Below are 25,416 nucleotides of genomic sequence, written 5' to 3' on the forward strand. Positions count from 1 at the left end.
GTACTCTTTTGAAGCAGAAAATACCCTTATTGCTCTTTCCTTAGCTGAATTTTAAGGCAAAATATGTAATTATGATCTTAAATTAATTTGAGTTAGAAGAGTTTAAAAAATATTTATATCAGACTTATTTTGTTCTACCCTTTGCATGACAAAAAAATAGCCAGACACATTCCTGCCATAATGAACACTCAATACACAGATTTAAGCCCAGGAACTAATTCCCATGAAAAAAATGATAAATCCTTATGAACATGTTTCGTAATTGAATTACTTAAGATCTTTTTAGCAGTTTGATCCAGCATAATTAGAATAAATAAGCACATATATGGTACGTGTCAGGCATATTATATTCTCTAAAATATGAAGAAGCATGATTTCCAAAGCAAATCCTCTGTAAATGATCAGTATACATCAAACATAGCTTAAGTACCTTGGTCAAGCTGTTCTTCCACTTGCTTGAATAGACCAATACATCAGATCTGGGGTGCGTAGTTCTTGCTAGAGTGTACAGTGGCTTTTCAACTTTTTGTTTGGAATTGAGGAGGGAGAGAGCTACCTTTGTTGACAAACCGAGTGGATTGGGGTTGTTGGGACTAATGGTCCATGTAGAATAGGCAGAGATTTTTTGATCATTTTGCAGCAGGTGCAATGGTTTTCTCTTCATGAGGTAACACCAGGTAAAATTTGTTGTGGTCTTGAGGCTTGGAAATGACAACCTCTGCATTTCTCCTGCATTCATCACAGCCAGTGTTGCCACAGGCTTTGCTTGGCCCGGGCTGCTGATGTGGGTGTTCTCATCACTGTTAGGTGGGGACCTTCTTTCTTGGCTGCTACTTACAGCCTTGAGAAGAGAACTCTGGCTGTTCACTGGAGACAATTCAGAAGGTTTCCTAACTACAAACACCGGTGATGTGGAAGACTTAAGGTCTTCGGATTCTGGTGACTTCTTCAGGGTTTCTGAAACCCCAGTGTCAGATGACTGATGGTCAGGCAGGTCTGAAGTAGTGGCCTTGCTGTTTTTTTCATGCTGTGTAGCAACATCAGGATCCAAGAGGTGATTTTCAAGAGGCTCTGTGGTGCAAACCTGTCTTACCAAAACCGGTTTCTTTTGCTTACTAGTAGGGTCATTAGATCTAACATTCAGTGAATGCAATGGTCTAGCATCTGTCATACAAGCAGCTCCACTCTCATCTTTAACACGTTTTTGCTGTTTTTCCATGGCAATATCTAAACTGTTTGCTGGGGAAAGCATTCGTTTACTTGAAGCTGTAACTTCTGGTTGAGGGAAGAGTCCACTAACTGGCACTTTCTGAATGATATTCGAAGAGCTTGACAAAGGTGAATTTCTGGTACCACTTTCCAGTGGCGAATTTTCAAATTCAAATGAATTTGGCAAAGTCCTCTGATGATCTTTGTGAGATTTTGGCAGCTGAGTTTTACCTTCAAGCGTTGGCACCATCACGACATTTGTTTTGCAGATGGAATGATTTCCCTGATCCTGGGTCACTAAAATGTGAGGCAGAGGTGTAACAGTTGCGAAGCCATAGGATGGCATACTGCTCTGAATACGGACGGGAACCACAAAAGGAGGAATCTGATGTATCTGACTGCTGCAGTTATTAGGAACAATTTGCTTTAGAGGAGGCACAGAGTATGGATTAGACATGTCAGAGAGTTTTGTCTGCACTTCAAAAGAAGATGCATTCTGGTCCATGCCAACTTGACTCGGACCAGTCTGAGTTGATAAAGTATTTTTTAGCAATTTAGAAGAGTATGGCTGACCTATATGTAATGTTTTAACTTGAAGTTGATACTTTGGAGCAAAACAGTCCTTTTTTTCATCAGGTTGACAAGAAAGTGAGTTTGTGCCTGCTTGCTCCCCTTGGGGTGATGTTTTAGTAGATGGCTGAGAAGGCTGATGAGTCAAGGATGGCTGGCCTTGATTATTCAACATGTGATCCAGAGGCTGCTGAGATGAAGACAGGCTAACAGGATTACAATTTTGAATCATTGAATGAGGTCTGGAGTTAGTCTGTGATTGCTGAGTACTTGAAGGAAACTCCACCGAGGGTTTGCCAGAGGTCTGCAGCCTGTGCAGTGGCACTGTGGGCACATCTGTGGCATGAGCTGCCTGCAATGAAGAAGTCGATTTCACTTGAGGCTGTTGATTTTCAGGAGCAATATTTAAAGATATTTGTCTTACAAATGGCCCTCTCCTCCTTTCTAGCAGAGGCACGTGTCCAGCAGCTCCATTTGCAGACGACACTTTCAGAGTGGCTACCTCTACAAGCGGGACAGGTTTTGATGGAGACATGCTCCCGCAGTCGAAAGACTTACTCCTGTAGTCCACAACCTCCATTGAGGGCTGCGTGCAGCTGATTTGCTCTGAGGCGGCACGTCTCATTTCCCGGTAATGAGGTCCAGGCACTGCCAGTGCGTGTGAGCCAGCAGGAATCATGAGGAATTCTGATGACTTACTAACAGGCTCTGCTTTGGAAGGGTTCTCAGCCTTTAAAGTTTCATCTTTATCAAGTGAAGTTGAGAAACTAGAGGCATGAGACAAGCTACTCTCCCGACTTAGGCTTCTGGAAAGCGTGGAGTCAACACTGGATTCAGCAGATGAATGCTCCATTTCGGCCAACCGAATTCTCTTCTTCTTCGGTGGAAGTTTTTCTGTTGGCAGTTTTGACAGCGTTTCACTGCGTTGTGGCCAGTTAAATCTTTCTGTCTTTTCTGGGTCACTGCATTGGTTTTCCTGCTCTTTGTCTGGTTCTTCTGTGACCAGTATTTCAGGAACCTGGATGTTATGCTGGCGAACGAGTCTTGATGGCTGAAGTGGCGCACTTCTCTCATTAGAAACTAATTGGCTTCCCTGCATGTCCCCTCTAGGCGGTTCTGAAGACAAGGGTTGGTGACGCTGGGGAGTGCTCAAATGAGAGTGTCTGTCTTCTTGGATTACAACTGTATTCAAAGAGCGGTGCTTTGCGCCCTTGTTGGGCTCTTGAGAAGAAACTGGTGATACTCTTTCAAATGACTCTGATTTCTCGAATGAGCTATTTCTGCTCAGTGAATTTGTGTGCTGTATTACTGAAATGCCAGTCCCTTGTCTTTTCAACTCCACCTTTTCTTGCACAGCTGAACTTGCCTGCTTTTCAGTGAGGGGAGCCATCTTCGGCTCAGTAGTCTGATCTGTGCCACGAGCCACAAGCTGAATTTGGGAATTCTGAAGTAGAAGCTTGCTTGGTTGTTGTGATCCTACCACAGCTGTGCCACTGTGTTTTGACAGACTGGAAGAATTTGCTGGCTTGCTTTGGCCTTCTGTATTCTTTGATGGTACACTAGTATCGTTTTGCTGTGGGTCATCATCATCACCAACACTTTTCATTTTCCTTCTTTTCCTTATCTGGGGTGTTTGCTCCCAGACACCAGTTGAAGTTGTGACTCTGTAGTGTAGAATTTGAGGCTGTGTACTGTTTGGAGCAGTTTTGTGCTCAGGCTCTCGGATTGCTGCTTTAGTTTTAGGTCCATGCAACTCTGAACAATAAAATTTCTTGTGGTTTTCAAAATTTTCCAGTTTTCGATATCTGTTTCTGCAGGTTTCACATTCAAACATTGTTCCTCGCACCTGAGGGGACTTCTTTGTTTTTTCTGAATTTGATCCCTGTGCCAGGGATTTGCTCCTGTGCAATAAAGATTCATTTGATAAATTACACCCTAGATAATTTTCTTCTACAGATCGCACTGGTCCAAGACCTTGGCTTTCACCAGTAGAAGAATCTTCTATTGCTGCCTGTCTGACCAGGGTCCGAGGATGTCCACCTTGGTTCAGTGGGGTAGCAGGTCCTGACACAAAAACGTCATCGTATAAAGAGCCAATTTTATCATCAAATGACTGGCTTCCTCGAAGAGGATGAGAGGGAGGTATGACATTAGGAGGTACTGCTGAGTAACTGGTGGTAGGCATAGAATTACTTCGTGTTATAGGTAAACAGTCAAGGGATGGTACAGAAAGAAGAAAAACTTGCTTGGATTTCTCAGTGGGTGTGAAAGGAGACTTTGGTATATCAGAGCTTGAGCTAGTTCTTCTTCCCATGGGCTTTAAATCAAACTGGAAAGAATCCTTAAATATGTAAGATTTTGGTGAATCTATGCTTCCTCTTCTTGAAAGAGATGTTCTTCTTGGTTTCACACTATCTAACTGTTTGTCATCCACAACAGCTTCATTATCAGAAATTAACTTTGAGATACGCTCCTCAAGAGTTTTTGTTGCCAAGGGAGGTCGCATTTGGCCTGAGAGTATCAGATTTTTTTCTGCACAAACAGTTTGTACCACTGATGCTACCATGCTGCTTGCTCGTGGCACACAGGGCAGATTTTTATTTGGATCTTTCTCAGAGGTCAACAATCCCTTTACAAAAGGAGCTGGAGGGCTCATTGTTTGATCGGCACTTTCGGAACGAGAGAAATAACCGGAATCAGTACTACCTAAACTTCTAGGGCTCAAAAGACATTTTCCTTGCTGATCTTGAGAACCATCAGTAGCCTGTTGTCTCTGGAGTTGAGCATGCACTGGTCCTCCAGTAGATCCTGGCTGTTCCTCTAACAGACCTGCTTCTACTTTCTGATGCTGCTTTATGTCATTCTCCTTGAATGAGGCTGTATGTGTTAAATTTGACTGAAGAGTTGTGACTTTAGAATCTCCTTTTCTCTGTGCTGCAGCAAGCTCAGGTGCTGGCTCTGTCACTTTTGGGCTATCAGCCCTCAATGGAGAAACATTTACAGAATGAACTACTACTTTTGGTAAAGCTGCCCTTACTTGTGGTTCTGCATCATGTAATGAAGAGTCACCTGATATACAGTCTGGGTTGCTTAATGGAGTAGGGCTTCCTTTGTGAAGTGTTTCTGCACTCGAAATGACTTTCACTAATTGTGCAGGTTCCAGTTCTTGATCATCTTGCCTTTCATCTGCAGTGCCTTCATCTTCACTTTCACCACTTTCTTCCACATCTGAATGAATGCTAAGTGCTTTGTCCGAGTCATGAGACAAGAAGAGGCCACCTGAATCTGGTTGCAGGACAAGTCCAAGTTTGATAGCGTGTGCATGAGATTTTTTGTGCTTGTAGAGATTGCTTTTGGTTTTAAATGAAAACCCACACGTCACACAAGGATATGGTCGCTCTCCAGTATGGGATCGGATGTGCTTTTGGAGAACACTGGGCTTGGCACAGGCCCGATTGCAATACTCACAGACGTATTTCCCTAGCTTTTTAGGCTTCTGGTCTTTCAAGAGGTTACATATTTGTTCTACACCATGGTTTACAACTGACGCTGTCTGGGCTGAATTATACACGGGACCTATAGACAAGTGTGTTGAACTTGATGTGTTAATTGACAATGGTGAAGATGAACTAGCTACTAAGGGGTTTTGAGAAAAAACCTGAGTTACAGTGGAAGATGAGGTGTGAACGACAGACGAAGTTACTGCTATGCTGTAGATCTGCTGGAGCTTGGGGTTTTCTTGACTCTGCTGTTGCACCAGCGACCTAGTTAAACTTGGACACATAACAACCTGGTGATTTTGCTGACTGGTTTTAGTAATAAGATCTTGTGAATGAGAAACTGATTTGCCTTGTGCTTGTCCAGTCTTGGCTGTTGTTGCTACATGCACATTGTTCAACGTACGTGGGTAATAGGGAGGTCCAGCTGCAAACTCCTGCTGTGACAAAGCAGACTGATTTTGGACACTTATTGTATTGGATGTGAGACTAGAAGAGGTGCTTACAGTTTTATTTGGTCTCAGTTTCTCTATCTGCATCCCATAAGGGGGGCACTCTTGTGCTAAGGTGTTCAGTTCAGGTTCCATAGCTTTTAGTAAGACATCGAATGCAGTACGCGTACATGGGGACGACGTACTGCAATCAACAAAATTAATACATTCATTACTGTCAGTCTTTGTATTACTTGATGAGGAGTTTGAGGGAGGCTTCCTCTCTGCTGAGTTCAGTTGGTTTGCATCAGTATCCCCCGCTGCCTGTTTACACAAATCTAAGGACTGATGCGTCAGTGAAAGCTTTGTCTGCATTGATGTCTCAGATTTGGTTGTTTCAACACTTATCTCACCGCTAAGTGCTCCCCCATTTTGTTTGGTACATTGATTTCCATTTTGCACGGGCAGGTGATCCTGTGCCGTGGCACGTTTGGAAACATCCGGAAGAGCTTTTTGCGGTGAAGGGTCTACATTTTGCTTAACCTTGGCTTCAGCAGGGCTTCTCAAAGGCGATTTTGGTATTTTTTTAAGATGGTTTTCAGACACAATCTTTTTTCTTTTCACACCCTTAATTGTGTCTTGGGTTCCTCTAGTACCAGCATCGGTGATTTCTGTTAAAACACAAAGAGAATAAAAAGATTTTTAAAAAAAAAGAATATTCAAACTGGATAATGGAGTACATTTTTTATTTATATTGTTTTACCATCTCTAAGTTTCAACAGTAAGCCCAGGGGCAACAGGACTGTCCATCTCTCCAGCCTCCAATACTTTCAGTTAACAGTAAATGTGTCTTAGAGAAGATCTACTTTGTTTTCATCTAAAATGAGCAATGCTTTCTAACTGATGCTTGAAGACATTACAAAAGTAATTCACTATAGGAAAAGCCTCAAAGGAAATGTAAGAAAAGGAAGGTTACTGAAGGAATATTTTAGCAACTCCTTTTCAGACAAGTAAAAGAAGCCTCTCTCTTGCATTAGTTTAAGAATTCAAATCATTATAGGAGGAAAACGAAGAACCAAGACACATATGTCATGTTTGTCACTTTTTCCATCTATATGTTCCCATAGTCAAGGAATGAACACAACTTCCCATGGTTATATTTGTAAGTAGATTTATCATGGAAATGGCACAACCACCCACACCATCTGTCAAATACTGTATTTCAGAGCTCCAATTACTGAATTTCAATAGCATTTCAGATGAGCAACTACTGTGGATGAATAAAATCAGTCACACTTAAATGACTTCCTATTTGTGCATCATGAAACAAAATAAACTAGATTTGAATTATTTCATTACTAGATACACTTGTTGCTGATTTTAAGCAGATATGCATGCAGAGTTTCAGGGGGTTGGGAATAGCAAATGAACTGGAGCATTACTCAGCAGAATAATTTTGTAGGAAGCACTTGTAGGCAGTTCAATTCCCTCTATAACAAAAACCACAAATAGACTGAATTTCAGTGTTGATAGAAAGAAGCCTTTTTTTTAGTGGATACCAAAGTTACACATCTTTGTCTACCTCAAATGTATGATAATCTATCAGCTCATTTGGTTTATTTTACTTCTATCCTAACATAGTCAGAGCCACTGCGTCCACTAGCACCACTGGTAGGGCAGAGGAAGCTAAATATTAAATGGATGTAAATTCATTTTTTTAGGCTTTAACAACTCCTTCATCATGCTGTTAGCAAAACCCCTACTCATCTGACTGACAATATTAAAAGCAAAGGAGGAATTTGAAGTGACTGGAAGACTGATGGCTCTGGGAAGGTTCAGACACACACATTTTGGGAAGCAGCACTGAGTAACCCCAAGCAGTTTTTCCTGCATAAGTAACTCAGGAACAGAGGTTTATGCGCACTTCTAGGTAAAGAACAGCCTTACAACAACACATAAAGGGATGAAATTCTCACAGTCAACTTCACAAAGAGGCACATGGAAGAACTTCAAACTTCCCAGTACTCATCAACCCCATGTCCCCTTGGACTGGCACACACTGTCCTCTTGCAGAAACACCAGCTGGATTTCACACTGTGGTGGGAAGAAAGCCAATGCATTGTGTCATCTGACAAGAGATTCTGTAGCTGATGAATGCAGAATGAAATTCCCGCTCCATGTAGAGGAAACCCAGGCCATGCCTAAAGCTTGCCTAGAGAATGCAAAGTGACCAGTAGGGAAAAAAAGCATAGGTGTTATGCTTTCTCCATCCAGAGCACAACCCAACTGGATTGTGTGGTAATGCCAGATACTTGGAATTTCAAAACCTAAAATCTGCCTCGATGCCAATTTAACTGTACACATATATGCAGTTAGGTGAATGGATATTCATTCAGATTACCCTGCAAACTGAAAGATTAAAGACTACACATCACATGACATGCTGGTTTTGGCTGGGGTAGAATTAATGTTCTTTGCAGTGGCTAGAATGGGAATTATGGAGTCTTGGCTGCTGGCTGGGGTGAAACCACAGTGCACATAATTCATTGCAAGTGTGGAATCTCTGCAGAACCTCACCCACACCTCTCCCTGCCCTATTAGAGAAAGCTTACCTATAAAGAGTAAGAGTCTGTTTTGTCACATTCAGCAGTCCCATGGAAGAGATGCTTGAATCCCTTGCCAGAACTACTGGCTCCAAATTGTAGTTCTGGTAACTTTGTGCTCCTCTTGGGCATCCAGAAAGAAATTTCTGCAGTAATTGTTCACTTAACCTTTAAATGAACTCTGGATTTATTGCTGTGTCATCAAAACCTATTCATATTAGGCTGGATTTAACATATTCAAAGCCAAGCTGTCTTCCATCATAACGTTTTGTACTTTCCATTGCTTCACAATTTAATAGTGACTTAAACTAGTAACTTCTCATTCATATTATTAAGGGTGAATTCATACTATGACAGTTTTTTCTTCAATAACAACAAAAAACAGTTTTATATGCATCAAAGAGAAAATAACAAGGTAATTACAAAAAAGATTGCTTTTAACCATGGTTTGGTGATCCCTCTGAAACATGGCCACGTTAATTGTGCATAAGTGATTTGGTTCCTTTTATGCACACACTGTAGCTTTTGTGGTGTCACAATCATGCCTCACACAATCACAGTCATCGATCATACTGCCGGTGTTTGTACCGGAGCACTACGGGAAGAGCTGGGCAGATTACACAGCTAGGAAAGTAGGAGTGCCATGAACTGCAAACATCCAAGCAAACGTACACAAAATAGACTTAAGTTGTTTCATATTGCAGCAACTGAACAATCAAATGATGTGGTACTTCCTGATATATCAGAATATTCAAAGCTATTGTTTCTGGGTTTCAACCATACAGTGCCAAAGAACAAGGATACTCAACCTGCACAATGTAAGGTGAACTGGAAACCAACACAGCTGAAAGATATAATGTGGCTTACAAAAGCCTCAATGGAAGTAAAAATGTATCTCTAATCTATTAACAAGCAATTAAAAAGATTCATTCACTTTGAATAACAAGATCAGAATTTTCCATAATATCTTTACTGCTTTATTTTTTAAAATGCTGTTCAACACATGCCAAAGCATAAAAATTGTTTGGGAAGTTGAAAAGAAAAGAAAAAAAGAATAAACAAAGGCAAGTTATGCATTGCATTACATATAGAAAAAGGTATTTTTTTCAGTCTTCACTATAATTGTGATGCTTCTATACCAATAAAATTCCAGTCTACAAAAATAATTTGAACTAATTTCTTATTTGTATTTCTGCCTCTACAGATTTTGTGATCCCAGAGATGGAGTCACAAAATTGCTTCAGTGTACCTGTCCATAAAATCCTGTAAAATGTACTTACTTGAGGATGACTTTACATGGCTTAAAAAACGTTTAACTCCGGTCTTCTACCCCACTCCTGGATAATTTAGAAATCTTTATTATTATTCTTAATGGAAATATTCACCTTATGTTTGCTAATAATGGAATTTTTGGCATATCTGGAGAAAAAAAGGAACTACCAACATCTTTGCTTCACTTATTTTTAGCTTGTCATTCTTTTTGTATAAGTCTCTGCTTTGTATTCCCGGTTTATGTTAAAGATATTCCACTGCACGTTTCTTAATCTACAGCTACATGATTGCACAAAGGTCAACTGCATCAGTATTTCCAGAGGCATCAACAAAACTGGCAGAAAGCATCGGTCCCAAATGCTGAAGACTCTTCTGCCTCGCAGCTTTCACAAGTGTGATGACTTGCCAGGGCCATCATCACACAGGGCAGTTTGTGGATATACCCACATCCACAAACTGACACCAAACAAAAATGTAAAAAACATCCTCATGTGGGAAGAAAGTATGAAGCCGATCTGCTTTTCTTTCTCTCCCTGCCACGCCATGTGCTCTGCTCACCCCCTCTGCAGTCACCCAGCCATTCTCATCATTGAGTGGTAACTCCCTCTTTCCTCTGGTGGTGAAGTGCTATTTTTGAGAACTGATGTCACCTCAATCAGATGTCAAAAAAGAATCTTTCTCATAAGCTGTACTGCATCAAATAGGATTAAGTTACCCAGGCCAGGAGAAGAGGGGACAATGCCACTGTGCTCAATACCTTGCTTTTCACATTCCAGGGACACCAGAGCATTTCTTTTGTGCTTTGCCTGGTTGGCTTTGTTCTGTCTGCTCTCAAGATTCTCCACTTAATTCCTTTGCTTCAGCATAAAATTCTGCCCTCAAAACATGACAAGAAAAAGCTGATGTTTCTAGACATGATTTTGTTCACCTACAATTTCTCTGATGCACTTCGCTCTATGCACAGGAAATAGAACAACAGAACACAGGTGTGATGGTGTAGATAGCAATCTGCAGAGTAACTCACACAGCAAATAAGGGAAGCTATAAGTGATCTGATTTTTTTTCTTCCAAAGCATTTACTGGTGAACCAGACAGTGTCTTGACAAAATGATCTCAATGGTTTTGTTTAAGCAACTTCCAGAACTGCCTGTCTCAAATCCTACATGTTATTATAACACCCACTCTCTTTCTCTCCCTTCTAATAGAGCTACAGGTTTGAACTTAAAGAAAAGAGTAAGAGGGAACCAAGGAAGGGCACCACTCCCTTCTCCCTCAGTGCCATCCTGTGAACATAAGAGCAAGCAACCACTCTCTGTCCCTGCAGTCCAATGAGCACCATAATTTTCATAACATGTACTCACTTCACACTGCAGAAGTTTAAAAAAATCACTGTTGGCTCCCATACGAAGACCAGACTTTAAAATCCAAGTGCCTGATCTTTTAGTTCCTAGTCTGTTCTTCGGCTCTCAGGGCACTGTAAGTAAGAACAAGTCTCTTCTGAATGTCTTCAACTACTAATTGATGTCTTAAATAAATGGCTAAGATGTTACTGTGGCACTCAGCAATGCCAGTGATCCGAAGATGGAAGGGTTCCCAAAAGAGAGAGACTGTTACTAAGGACCTTATTCTGGCTTAAGCTAAGCTTTACATACTCTTTAATTTTGATTTCACCAAAACTATCAAAAGCACTCATGAATCACCTCACTGGGTCTGTTTCCATGAATAAGTAATGAGCATAATTATGAAATAAAGAAATAAGAAATAATGTATTTGCTGGCAAATATAAGGCCACCAGAACTCACATTAAATGCAGCAAGGAATAACTAATGTTCATTTTTTAATAAGTTACCTTTTTAGCTTCATACCACTTCCTACATGTTAAGTACGGCCATAAATATTTTTCCTAACAACAGAACCTTGATTACATAACCGACCCAATACAACTATGAAAATGTTCACAGCCAACAAGTCAACACAAAGATTTGAACATAATTAACACAAGTGCCATGCTTAATTTTAAGAACAAATAAAATTGGATTTTAAAGCAAAACAATTTTAACAGTCTTATTTTAGTGCCTAATTTCAGGCTTCATGAAGTGGCCAGAGGGTGGTTGCTCCCTGTCTCAGAGGTCAGGAGGCAAGTGACAGAACTTGGGGCACTCCAAGTCAGCAGTGGTATTTGAAAACCCCTGTCAGCAGGATTAATGCATGTTTATGTACTTTTATTACTGAGAACACCAGTCCAAACATATCTAGAGCAGACCCTTAAAAACACTGGATTTGTATGTAAAGCACATTTTAACATGGATTAATTAAAAAGACAAGTAGGGAGGAGCTTTGACATTCAAAGGCTAAAGCAGTATGACAGGGATTGGATCAAGTGTTCATCTGTGGCAACATTTGTCCTTTTGTTCATACCAGCAAGCAGCAAATTATTCCATAGGGCATGCATAAAGTGAGTATGGCTTCAGGATTTCACACTGGCTGTAAGCACATGATTATTTTCTTGGTGTTTTTAACAGACAATGTTGATATGTGACCCATCAAAGGTATTGTACTGGCTGCCAGGCACAGGTTCCCCAATCCTCTTTCAAGGGCTATTTCACACCAGATTCTTGTACTGGAATGACTATTTTATCAGCATAGTTTCTCATTATTAACCAAAATACTAAATATCCTACTAACACAAGCTCCAGGAAAGGTGCAAATGTGTTAATATGTAGTACCTGTGCCCATTTGAGTAGTGCCACTAACTCTGATGATAGCACATATTTTTGTAAAGTCAAATTAAATTTTAATGCCCCTACCACTGCACCCTGGCAAGCTCATAAAATCAGTGTTTCTCAAGTTCATATATTAAAAGTAATTGTAGACAAAAATATATGTTGATCTATACAAATGAAGAAATCACATCCAGTACCTCTGCCACTGAGTGAATTTTCCAAACAAAAAACTGGTATTTCATACCATCACAAAACAATTCAGGTGGGCAAGGGACCTCAGAAAATCTCTAGTCCAGCCTCCTGCTCATATCAGGGCCAGCTATGGGATCAGACCTGAGTCCATAGCGTTTTGAACTATAAAGTATTGGAAACCTCCAAGGAAAGAGTCTACACAGCTTCTGTGAGCAACATTTTCCACTGCTTGACTATCCTTGTGGGGAACAAGCCAGTCTGCATCACTCTTGTTTCAACTTGTTCCTATTGCTTCTCATCCTCTCACCATTCCCCATCATGAAGTCTGACTCCATGAAAACCACCTCCAAAACCACCTTTTCTCAAGCCTGAACGCGCCCTGGTCCCTCAGAGCACAAATGCTCCAGCCCTGATGGCTGTGGTGCCTCAACACTGAAGTCACTCCAGGTTTCTGATGTTCCTCCTGCACTGGGGAGAGTGGGGTGCTGCTGGTATAACTGAAGTATCTAAAAGTGGTCTAAGGGTCACTGAGTAGAGGCAGGTAATTAATTCCCCTGATCTGGTCACGCTTTCATCCACACAGCCCAGGATGCTTTGGTCTGCCCTGCAGCCAGCTGTGCTGCTGATGGGTGCCCAGCTTGCTGCCCACTACAGCCCCAGGGCCTTTCTCCAGAGCTGCTCTCTGGCCTGTCAGTCCCCAGCCTGGAGCTCCTCCTGCCTGGGTGTAGGGCTTTGCATTTGTACCTGTTGAACTACTCCTCTGGTTGTCCACCTAGCCAGACCTTACCAACCTCACCCAAATACAGCAATATTGTGGGAAACAAGTGTCCCCATGTCCCCAACTCTATAACAGAAGCCATTTTATCACAGTTATCAGAGCTTGCATCAATTGTTATTGTTATGAGATTGGAATAGATAAAGCTGAATGTCTGCAAAGTACTTTTGCTCATGTTCATACCCAAGACACTGCTTGCATGTTTCCACAGGTCTTCATCTTGTTAAGTCATCACGATCAGAATACACAACAATGATACTTCTCTTGCAATACGAGGAACAGCATCCCCAGGAATCCTGCTTTTCTATTTTCCTTTTTGCTTAATTCCTTTTCCCATTTGTGAATTCCATAATGAAACAAATCCCACCACTAAATTCTGTCCACATTTCATCTTTCTAATAGCAAAACTAAACAGGTACCTCAACAAAATCAATGTAATATAAAAACATTCTGCTCATATGGAATTTTGGGGTTTTCAACTACAGACATTCCAAGAAATATCCAGAGTGCTGGCTATCAAAAATAAGCAATTGCTAAGAACTGGCAAATATAATTTAGTAATGTTTAGTACAAATGGCGAAGTTTAAACTACACAATCTACAAATCTGTTTGCCTAATTCCATATTTACAGGAGTGAATTGTGAAGGTATGTTACCTATGAAGGTAACACTGAAGAAAGGAAGAAGTATTTCCTGCCTTTGAGTAATGTTTCACTGAAATAATAGGCCTGCCTATAGTTCTCCTGTGAAGGAGAGAGAAGCTGGTGTGGGAGTGAACAAGGGGCTCCTCAGCCCCCAGGTTTCAGGACCTCCCTCACCAGTGTTTAAGTTGCAAAGTTACACTGAAGCTGAAAGGAGAGAATAATGCTCTGAACTGTTCGAAGCTGCAGTGAAGAGATACAGATATGATCCAGTGATTAATTCAAACCATAAAAGGTTCCTCCCCAAGAAACAGGAACACATATAACCTCCTAAGTGAAATACAGCAACTGACGTGTTTAAAGGTTCCAGACACAAAGGTGTCCTCTGGGCTAGTCCTCACTTATGGTGAAATACCATTGCGAGGGCAGAGCGGATTAGCTTTATAAATTGTGCAATCACATTTTAGCGTAAGCAAAGGGAGACACCTTTGCCCCCAGGCACAGCGCTTGGACTTATCAGGAAGCTCTCCCATGATACAGTTTCATCTCAGATGTGAGAGCCTGCCAACCCTCGTTTGGCCTTGGGACAGGTAAAGAGTAAATGATAAGCTGCAGTCTGGGGCTGTCTTCCTGGCGGCACCTTTACAAGTCATGGCTACTCACATCAAGACACCCTTGACTTCTGATGAGGTGTAAAAGACATAACTGCCCTACACTAACAAGACCAAGAAATAACTTCTTTTAGAACAGTTTGGTCTCATTTAGTGCATCTAGCATCTCAAGTGAAGAAAATAACAACCAGCAGATTTTTAGCCATAAAATCAGCATGCTTGATGAAGAAGACCATGAAGATCAAACAGCAATAAACATATGACAATTGAGGTAACAGGAGAACCTCAACTGAGACATTCCAACTTCCATATGCGAACAGGAATCAAATGCAACACTTAAACACATCTGAAAACCTCTCACCAAAGTGAAATAGGATTTTTTTTCTCCAAAAAGAATTAATTTCCTGCCCGGCATGACACACATTAAATGGAACATGACATTTGATACTGACCAAGACTTCCCACCATTATGGTGTAAGAAACCAGCAGAGGCTGAACCACTGTGAGATTTCATAAGGCTTGACATTGAAAGACAGAGGAAAAGCAATGCAAAACCAGCAGAAACTGTTTTTGCTCACCACACAGGCTATGGTTAATGCCTAACTATACACATGAAATGGCAATGTATGAAGATTCAGCAAGGGTATATACTACAGAATTTTAAACATCCTGAAAAAAAAAATTTAAAATATTTGCTAAATTAAGTAGCCCTATGGCATTCCTGTACTGGCTCTGCATTACAGCCCTTTAGCAGCTCCATATTCCTAATCTACATAGAACCCTTCATATTAATCTAAGAAAAGTAACCACATTTTAAGTGCTGTTAAGATAAAGCACATTGACTATGAGTAAGTGGCGAGACAATGCTATGATAACTGACATCACCAGCAATCACAGCCGGAGAAGCTCTTACTTGCCAGGCACTCCAAGACAAGCAAAAAGACAGGATGCCTCCCAAAAGGCATATTAATGAGCTCCCAGTCAAAGACAAAGCAGAAACCAGTTCCACCTAATTATGCGTGTGAAAATAAAAGCCACTTAAATATAAATAGTTAAAGAAATGACACTTTCAGAAATTAACTAAAATAGCTCAGGGACATCCAGAAATTTTCCTTGAGTGTCAGGAAGTCAACAGTTTCACAACTAAAGTACCTGTTTGTCATTTAAGGATATCCAGTTGTTACTGGAAAGTCAGGATTTAGCAAGCAAATCATTAGAACAATTTCCACCTCTAACACTGTTGAAGAAGAAAGGCCATGAAAACAGAATGATTGACAGGCTCATGAAATAGCAGCCAGTTTAAGGGTTTTCAGCAGAGAGCAACTACTGCTACATGGTCAGATGAGACACTGAATACAAAATATCCAAACATGAGTCTGGGGAGAAAAAACAGAAATGAAAGGAACAAGATGTTAACTAAACCATCCCTGCACATAATGATGTTCAAACAGAACAAGCTCCTTAGTCACATTCTCTGCAATTCTTTAACATAATCATCCTTTTGAAAAGCAGGGTTCAAATGGAGCAATTTCCATACTGCCTGTAGCAACTCACCAGGAATGAAGAGTAGGAAAGAGCTCACACCTAACAACCTTATTTAAAGACAGAGAAAGGACTAGGAGGTTTGGCATAGAGAGTAGGGAAAGTCCCACACAGCAGGTCTTTCTTTTGCGACTAAATGGTGCTGTGAACACGAAAGAAGTAGAGTAAAATCCATCTGACTGAAATCTAGATGTGAGAATGTCCTAACCAAGGAATATCCAGATTGTGGTTTTGTCATGCTGCAGGTGGAAATGATGATCTCCTCAGGGTAGGTTTGCTTCAGCATGAGTGGGAAGCCCCCAATTCTAAGACGTCCAAGCTACTCAGATTCCTTCCCGCAGCCTGCCCTTTATCCATAAATGTGCACAGTTTCTCTTTTTGCCCTCTCACACATCCATACGTTCAAGGAGATTCCTAGGAAAGGCTCCATGCAGGTCAGCCCATAAGCATACAGTTACCAGAGTGCTACATTTCATCCAACTCATCACTCATTCTTTTATATATTATATTTCCCTTCTGAAGCAGACCAAAGGAAACTAACAACCCCCTGAGCTAAAGGAGTATCAGGAAAATATGAAAAAATCCCACTCATTACTCATATGCAAGGCAGACTGCAAGCAAGCTAACAAGTAAAAACCTTGCATTTCCACAACTGGCTTGCTCCCAGTTCACATCAGCTAAAATTAGCACCCTATTGAATTCACTACACGCGTGTGTGTAGGTATGCTCTCAAATTAGCCAGTTTGTTAGCTCAGCATCCTCCCACCACAAAAATGAGCTTGTTCTGGCCTCAGATTCTATAAAGTTGAAAGAAATCCTTCTATTCATTAAAGCAGGACTAATCTCAAAATTTTGCTGTGTCTGAAAACATAGCCACCAATTTAATAATGTACTGTACAGTGGATTTGGAACAGATATTTTCCATTCACTATCAGGAAGATGCTTTTCCAATGATTGTTTTACAATGCTAGTTTGTAAAATGTCCCTTTGAAAATTATACTCACAGGTTAGAATCTCTTTTGCTGAACTGTCACTCAGAAAATTTGCCATATTTGTCAGAAGAAGTCAAAATACTATCACTTTAATATCCCATTAATGTTTTAACCAAGTTCTCATAATAGCTCCAAAGGATGAAATTTTCAATTTAAAACTGTAAATCTGTTTGTCTGCCTGTCAAAACAACACCAGCTCTTGCTATGTCTAGCACCAGCAGTGGATATACTGAGCAGATTTCATCTGCTAGTTGTCTAAACTAAATGTACTAACAGAAGAAAACTAAAATAGAAATAACAGATACAGACATTGACTCACAATGCAGGAGGTCTACAGGAGCCAGAAAACTTCCGTGGGTTAAGCCCATATTCTAATGTTGCCTCTCAGAGCACAGAACACTTAAACATCTGCATTTTTATCAGTTTGTCCCCAATGGCTAAGTGGGGACATTAAAATGTACTTAACCATTGAAGACAAGAGCAAAGAAAAATTAGGTTAAATGATATCCGAGACTATTTCTGTTCCTGCAGAAGTCAGGAGAGTTTTCTCACTGTTCTTTGTGGGCACAAAGAACAGTGAGAAAACTGTATTGAATATGCCTGAAAACAGAAGGGACCTTTCAAGTTGTCACTGTTGTTACTAGCAGCATGCAATGTTCCTTCAATGTGAAAACATCAGAGATTTTAAGAATAGATGTGACTTTATGAAAATGTGAGATCTTGTACAACATGAGCTATAGACATGAATAGTTCCTGCATTAAGCCAATCATAGATGTCTGAGCTGATATAAATATTTTAGGAAGACATTTCAATCTTGAATTAAAACCTTATATATTATCTTGAATTGAAGCCTTATACACAGAGAACAATTTAAATAAACTACCTCTCAGACAGATTTGTTGACATATTTAAATGCAGATACAAATACTTGATGAAATCAGGTATCAGGAAAATGCACAAGTGAATTGCTTGAAATCTCACTACTAAGTGGTAGTTTTGAACACTTGGAAAGTATGTCAAAAAAATTAAAAAAGCTAATCCTCTCACCAGCATTAAGTAACGAACACGACACTACTGTAATTTGCAATTTTTGAAGATTACATACTTTCATTTAGAATGACTATATTTCTAGCCCATAGGGTTGCTGAAGATAAGGATGAGAAGATGAAAAGAATCAAATGAAACTTTGGATTTTGGTTATGTACCTTGCCCAAAAAGTAAGGCAGTTTCCTACAAATATAAAATGGAAAGAAAATGTTTTTGACTAATGATATGACACGGGTAGCACACAGCAGCAAAGAATCCAGAGAGCTCCTGTGCCTGCAAACCTCCTGGAAAAATTCAAGGAAACATCTGAGGAGGATGATGTATTCACTAAGCTAGTAAATCAAAACATGTAAATTGTTTAGCATCCCATTTCCAGATTTTTGTCTGATACCTCCCCTTCTCACTCCACTTCCTATTTCCCGCAAGTGAAAGAATACAGTATTGACTGCAGCTGTCTGGCTGGGTTCAAGGCCAGGTTTGGTCAACCTTTGAGCAACCCAGTCTAGTGAAAGATGTTTCTGCCCATGGCAGGGGGCTTGGAAGAGGCTAGAACGACATGACCTTTAAGGTCCCTTCCAACCCAAACCATTCTATGATTTCTGTGATGGCCTAGGGAGCAGGGCACATCACCAGCATGCAGTGCTCCCACTTGTTTTTTTGGAGAGGTGTAGTGGCAGAAGGCAGGAATGGGAGTGCTTGTGAGGAGGGGAGAGGAGGGAAGGTACTTGGCTGCTGCTTTGGGGCCAGATGGTGGGCTGGTGAGAGTCATCTGTAGGCTGGGACATGACAACACGAAAACAGCAGCAATCTTTAAGGTAAGACACATGCAATGCTTTGTTGATCTAAGCAGAATGCTGGCATGTTTATAATAATTGATTTCAAACTCCCTCTACGATTTTGTCAACAACATACATTCATGTTACAAGAGGGATGATAAAGTGGTGAAGGTTTGGAAAAACTCTCAAGATACAAAATATGTCTACCATGAATCTGCAGCAGAACATATACTTGCGAACTAAAGTCTCATGCTCACATTTATAAAGACAAATCTTCTCACTCAAATTGCAGTGCTGTTCAGTTTACTAGAAAAATAACATTCCAGTTAAAAAAACAGCAGATGGGCAAACAAGGTAAAGGGCATTTAATTTTGGTTGCCTCTCTTCCATGCCAACACACTGCTTTGAAGGGACTGCAAGTGTGGGAGGGGAACATATGTGCATGTGGATTGTGCATCTCAGAGAGTACTTGGTGGTGAACGCAATCTCTCCCTCCTTTCCTCTTTCTACGCACGACAGCTCAAAGGTCCGCTCACTCCAGGGGTGGTTCCACACAACTATACCAAGACTGAAGGAAGCAAATGGAGAGTCATGTTCTGCACACAAACAGTGACTACAGAGCCATTCCACCAAACACTGCTTCAACCTTTAGGCTTCAGAGACAGATCAGCACCCACTGAAAATGATGATGGAGGCTTCAGGCAGCTCCATGACAGAGGCTGGAAATAAAGGTGTACTTCAACAGCATCCAGAAGTTGCTTGGACCGTGCTGGAGTCCAAACCAGGGCTTTGAATGGATCTGTTGAGGTGGTTTCTCATGAGCACTGACAGAACTTCTGGCCATTTGAACAATCCCTGATCAAGTCAAGCAAAACTCTTGAACCAGCCAACAATGTTTTTGTATCTCAAGATAAACGTGAAGAGGGTCTACTAATATCAAAGCATAGGACTTTGGAAAGAGATCTGGTCTGGGTGAAATTCTGGTACTGTCTCAGGGACAAACTGTGGTACCTCTGAAAAGGAATGCTATCATCAAGACAGATCTGCCACAACTGGCCTCTGGAGTAAGTGAGAGCAACTTAGAAATTCAACTTCACAGACTAGAAAGTGAACAGCTATGCTGAGGATCTGAAACTGATGACACAGAAGAATGAACAGCTTAGTATTTAAATTCCTGCATCTCCAGCTGAAGGCAAGAAACTGAAAAAGGTCTTTAAGGAATGTGGAAAGGACGAGTGAGAGAAACTATAGCAACATGACTGATTGGCAAATGACAGACCAAAATAGGTGCTAAATAGACCTTAGCACAGACCCTTTAATTCAAGTGAGTACTCCAAAATGAGTACTCACTATAAGAACTGGCAAACTGCAAGGGACCAACATAATGCACCGACCTGAAACTTAAGTAACAGCTTATTATTTTATGCTATTTATGGCATTGCCTTTTCTGGGGGTGAGACTAGGTGTGCTGCAACAAACTGAGCCACAGCAACATGGATCCTCCTCCTTCATGCCATGGAGCACAGACCTTGAAGGAAAGGTGTTATTCAAGATGTAACCATTCCCATGCTTTGAGTGAATAAAGTCAGCTGCAATTGTTGAGGTGACATGTGATACAAATCCTCAAATCCAAAAGAAAAACAAAAGGCTTTTCCTTGAAGCTAGACATAGAGATACCTTTCTGTGAAGAAATCTGGAGAAGAGACTGGCAGATGCCTGCATACCCTTAAGAAGGTCTGGAAGTATGAGCTCAGGATGGATTTGTTATACCCTATACAGCCTGCAGAGACAATCAGTAACTTGTTTAAAATTTTACTTATTGAATAGGTACAGACAGTACACTAATCTCCCCCTTTCCTGCATGTGCTAATTATGGCTGGGATACAGTCAAAATTCTTCACAGAGGCTCATAGGGAGCTGTGTTGTGGATTTGTGCTGCACAGAGGGTTGGTAATACAGGGATGTTTCCATTACTCCTGACCAGGGTTGCACTGTGTCAGGGCCTTTTCTGCTCCTCACACCACCCCACCAGCGAGTGGGCCGGGGGTGCACAAGGAGCTGGGAGGTGACACAGCCAGGACAGCCGACCCCAGCTGACCCAGGGGATATTCCAGACCATATGGCATCATGCTCAGCATATAAAGCTGGGGAAAAAGCAGGAAATGAGGTGGACAGGAGGAATGATGTAATTTGTCACTGGACAAATGGCAGGACCTCTGTTCTCCAGTAGATGGAAGAACATCTGCCTGCTGATAGGATGTGGCAAATGAGTTATTAGTTTTGCTTTGTTTGAGTTCCTTTTGCTTTACCTATTAAACTGTCTTTATCTCCATCCAGTTTTCTCACTTTTACTATTGTGATTCCCTCCCCCATCCCACTGTGGGGGAGGGAGCGAGTGGCTGTGTGGGGCTTAGGTGCCAGCTGGAGTTAAACTTTGATACTGCAGAAAGTAAAAAACTTGATCAAACAATAAGCAGCAGCATATTCAGAGAGATGAATTCACCCTTGACAAACAGCTAGGACAGCGTGCAAGTCTAAACTCCAATGAGTCTGATGAACACATGCACGTCTCCAGTCCATCGCAGACCACCCTATAGTCTGAGGACACAACAATAGCCACGAATGAGAAGGAGAACCAAGAAATCCATCTTTATCTTACCCAGAAATTTATCATTGACTCTTTTGGCTGTGGCACAGCAAGAAGCAGTTACCTGAAATGATGGAGTCCAAACAGCCCAAGAGACCCCAGGACTGGTAGGCAATACAGAGTATACATCTGTATTGCCTACCAATGAGATGAGATGGTCCTTTTGGAAATCTTTCATCCATTTTCTGGCAAATCTTGGTGCTGCTACAGTTTGTCACCAACTTGAGTGTTTTGAATGCTCCCCGAACATCCAAAAGCAGAGAGAGATTTAGGTGGCAGTCAGCACGGCTGACATCAAGTATGGAGACATACAAGTTAGTTCCACTAGTCCTAAGGAATGCAATGGCAGTGTTGGTAGCGCTGATGTACCTAGAACCCAGAGTGCTGGGACAGGCAAAGAACTGCTGCAGTGGTTAAAGCAGGAAACAAAATGCTTACAGCACTTCAGAGGCTGGACTGTCTCTGAGGATGACAAATCAAAGATGCCTCTGTGGTGATCACAATCTGACAGAACTTGACTTGTCTGTAAGGGAGAAGACAGAGAGACACCCTTGGAATGGCTTTCTTAGGAGGATGGCCACAGGCAGATCAAAGACAAAGCAGCAGCATTCACCTGAATGCTTTCCAGCCCACAATATTCACCGAGTCCCAGACCACAGAAAACTTCAACGGCATTCTCAAGGAGAGATTTCGTGTAGTTCAAGCTCACCATCCCCTCCAGACTTTAAAGAACACCATGTGGAGCAAGACTTTCCCTATCACATTAATTAAACCCTGTACATGTGTCAGAAGACAAAATTCAGCCCCAAAATAGGGGCACACCCAGGGTATAAAAGAGCGTTGGGAGATAGCAGCAAAAATAAAGAGAAACACCTTTTCTCCTCCCAAAAATTAGAGTGGCAACTGCGCAGCAGAGAAAAAATAAAACAACATGAGAATTAGTCACCTTCCACTCACTGAGCAGGAAGCTGAGCACAGCTCCTAATGAACATGTTTCTGGTCTCAAGTAGTTACTTGAATTAAGGCCATTTGAATAATTTGTGAACTATCACTTCAAAAAACAAAAAAGCAGATGCAACTTTATACTAAATAACTAAAGTGCAAACTTGAAAACTATGTCTGCCCATTTACTGCCTCATTTGTGCTTGAGTCCTACTCCAATTTGCACTTAATTGCTAATGGCAAAATGAGGTGTTGAATACATGTATTTCTGTAGTCAATTAAATTAAACTTAAATCCCAAATATGTATAAAATTATGACTGATCAGTGCACAAAGCTACTCAGCAGAAACTCAGCACGAATAAATTTATGAAAAACTCCTCCCCACAAATACATTGTGCCACTGACAGCTCCTCTGACAGAGCAACACTTAACTTATGATAAATTCCACAAAATTACATTTCTTAATCATTTCAGATAGGAAATAAACAAATTTAAAGTGATCTAGATGAACTGAAAACCAAAATAAATTAACCAAAAGGAAAAATATACAGTCATACTTCACACAAATCTGTATACACAGGACTGTGATTTAGAATAACTTATGTGAATATGTGCATATTTTTGTTTACTTGTTTAGCTCAAAACATGTATTTTCTTTTTTTTTAGCAGCCTTCAGACTAAAGCTTCAAATAAATAATTTTGTTTACTTCATGTTATCAAGAATATTCAGGCATTTAAGAAACTAAAAAAGCCCCACAATGGCAGAGGACAGTTTTAATTTGAAAAGAGTAACTTTATTACCTCAGTTATTTCTGTATCAGTTTTCAATGTAAAACTTTATTTTTCAATTTCCAGCCATAAGAATTTAGGCTAGAAGCCAAAAATAAAGTTAAATCTCTCTTTGATTCTGAGATGCCTGAAAGCTGAGTGCTACCACCACATAAACCTTTATAACCCCATTCCTTTCAGAGCACATTGCTAAGTTTACCCTAGAGAATTTATCTTCCTTTATGCAAAAATGTAACTAGGCCACACATGAGAACAAATGCCTAAAAGCAGAGGTTAGTTTGTCTTTAGCTTGAACACATCCATCACAAAAAATCATCCAGAGCAGTATTAATTTTGTGACACCAACAGCAACAAGAACAGACAGCTATACCTTACGTGCCAAGTTTTTCATATTTGGATGACAATACCACTTATCTATGACACACTAAATAGAAATACATATGAAATACTTAATAGCAGGTCTGGTTTGTTTAAAAGTCTCTGCAAACATTTGAAGGTCTGCTACCTAGCCACTTATGTTTTATCTCTTCCAACTTTTACAAATGTATAGAGCAGTCCTGGTACTCATATGAGACAGTTTATAACAAACATCCTGAAATATGAAACCAGCTACAACTTTGGAGAGAAAAAAGCTGAGGAAAATATGGACAAGATTTATAAAATCGTGAAGGCAGTGGATAAGGTGAGTGTAGAACTGTCATTTAACGATTCACAGTGCTTGAGCTAGGGCTGTTTCCTGTTGAAAATGGAAGGAAAATTGGAAATTGAGCAGAAAAGATAAAATCTTGTATTTTTAATGTCATTGCTAGTGAACTACTGCAACTTGCTGCCAGAGAATGTTGGGTGCAAGTAGCATTTAATCAACTGTACTCATAGATAACAGCTCCATGAATGTCTAGATAATAAAGGGATGAGTCAGACATCCCTAAATTCAATGTGTGTCGATTTCATAAGGGGAAGATGCTAAACAAAGTGGACAGGCTTATGTGGTGTCCTTAAACAGTACATCCTACTCCCTCCAAAGAAGGCCAAATGCTGGGCCAGAGAGACCCTGGTGAGATCCACTTGGGTATGTCTTCTGCTCTCTTATCTTTAAAAAGTTTTGAAGTTCATTGTTTTGAAAGATAATAAACCTTCCAGGACAGAGCATCAACAATTTACAACACTGTTCACAGATGTGTCACAGGCCAGATGGGCAGCTCACCACCACTGAAAGGTGAATGCCTACCCAGAAAAAGCCAAAGCACTGACACCAGATACTAGAAAATATCTCATCTGCTACATCCAGCAGCTCAAGAGAAGTGAGGCTGCTGCTGCTCCATGCCTCCAGGTCCAACCAGTAGCAAGGCTGAAAATGTTTTCCCAAGAAGGACATATACACAAATCAAACACCGCACCCCCCCCACCCCCCCCCAATACATATGTACATATATATGGCTGGACGTAGAGATCCTGGACAGACACTCTGAGCACTACTACCTCATCCTGCTCCTTGATCTGGCTAAGCAAGGCAAAGGTCCACTAATGGAAATATTTCTATGCATCCAAGGTGGATCTCACCAGCAGCTTGCCTCAGCCACCCCTGGATCCCAGACTCCTCAGTTGCTGCACCCGGACATATCAGCCCTCAGGTTGCAGCCCGACTCCAGTTGCTGGTACAGAGCATTACACAACCCCCAGAAGCTTGTCCTCTGCATCCCCTAATGCGTCCCACACCCCCAGCTAGCAACACTTAGTCCAAAAAAGTGAACTGCAGAGATGTTTCCCAACTCCACATGGTGACAGTTTTACTCCTGGACACAGGCTGGGGCTCTGCAGGCACAGACCTGAGAGGAGACTGGGCAGGATCACTCTTTCTCTGAGTCCTTAACCTGGGTTTCTTCCTGCCCCTTTGCTCCTCTAGGCTGTGGAGATGACCTCTCATGCCTGTCCCATGATGGGCCCAGTAGTAACCTGGCAAAGTTCTGTTTGGGCTTCCCACTCTGTGTCCGGGCATACCCATGGTATGCTGATGAGATTTATCACACAACCGAAGATGTACCACTGCAGTCAGCCATTCTTGAAATGCAATGACTTTGCACCAGCTTTCTAAGCTCTAACACACAGATTAAATCTGCCACAGGTCATCTGTTTCTTAAAATAAGCTGTGATGATCA

The 25,416-nt window shown here is 41.1% G+C and overlaps 1 protein-coding gene across 6 annotated transcripts in view; it reads right to left on the minus strand.

The window, feature by feature from the left end:
- Positions 1 to 25,416, minus strand: part of HIVEP1 (HIVEP zinc finger 1) — a 121,301-nt gene that overhangs the window by 25,836 nt on the left and 70,049 nt on the right. For all 6 annotated transcript variants that reach the window (XM_041413125.1, XM_041413119.1, XM_041413120.1 and 3 more), the window contains exon 4: positions 431 to 6,378. In XM_041413125.1, the coding sequence (XP_041269059.1) occupies positions 431 to 6,378 (5,948 nt within the window). The remainder of the gene's footprint in view (positions 1 to 430; positions 6,379 to 25,416) is intronic.

Source organism: Onychostruthus taczanowskii, unplaced genomic scaffold (assembly GCF_017590055.1).
Source record: "Onychostruthus taczanowskii isolate IOZ18803 unplaced genomic scaffold, ASM1759005v1 scaffold40, whole genome shotgun sequence".
Taxonomy (NCBI): domain Eukaryota; kingdom Metazoa; phylum Chordata; class Aves; order Passeriformes; family Passeridae; genus Onychostruthus; species Onychostruthus taczanowskii.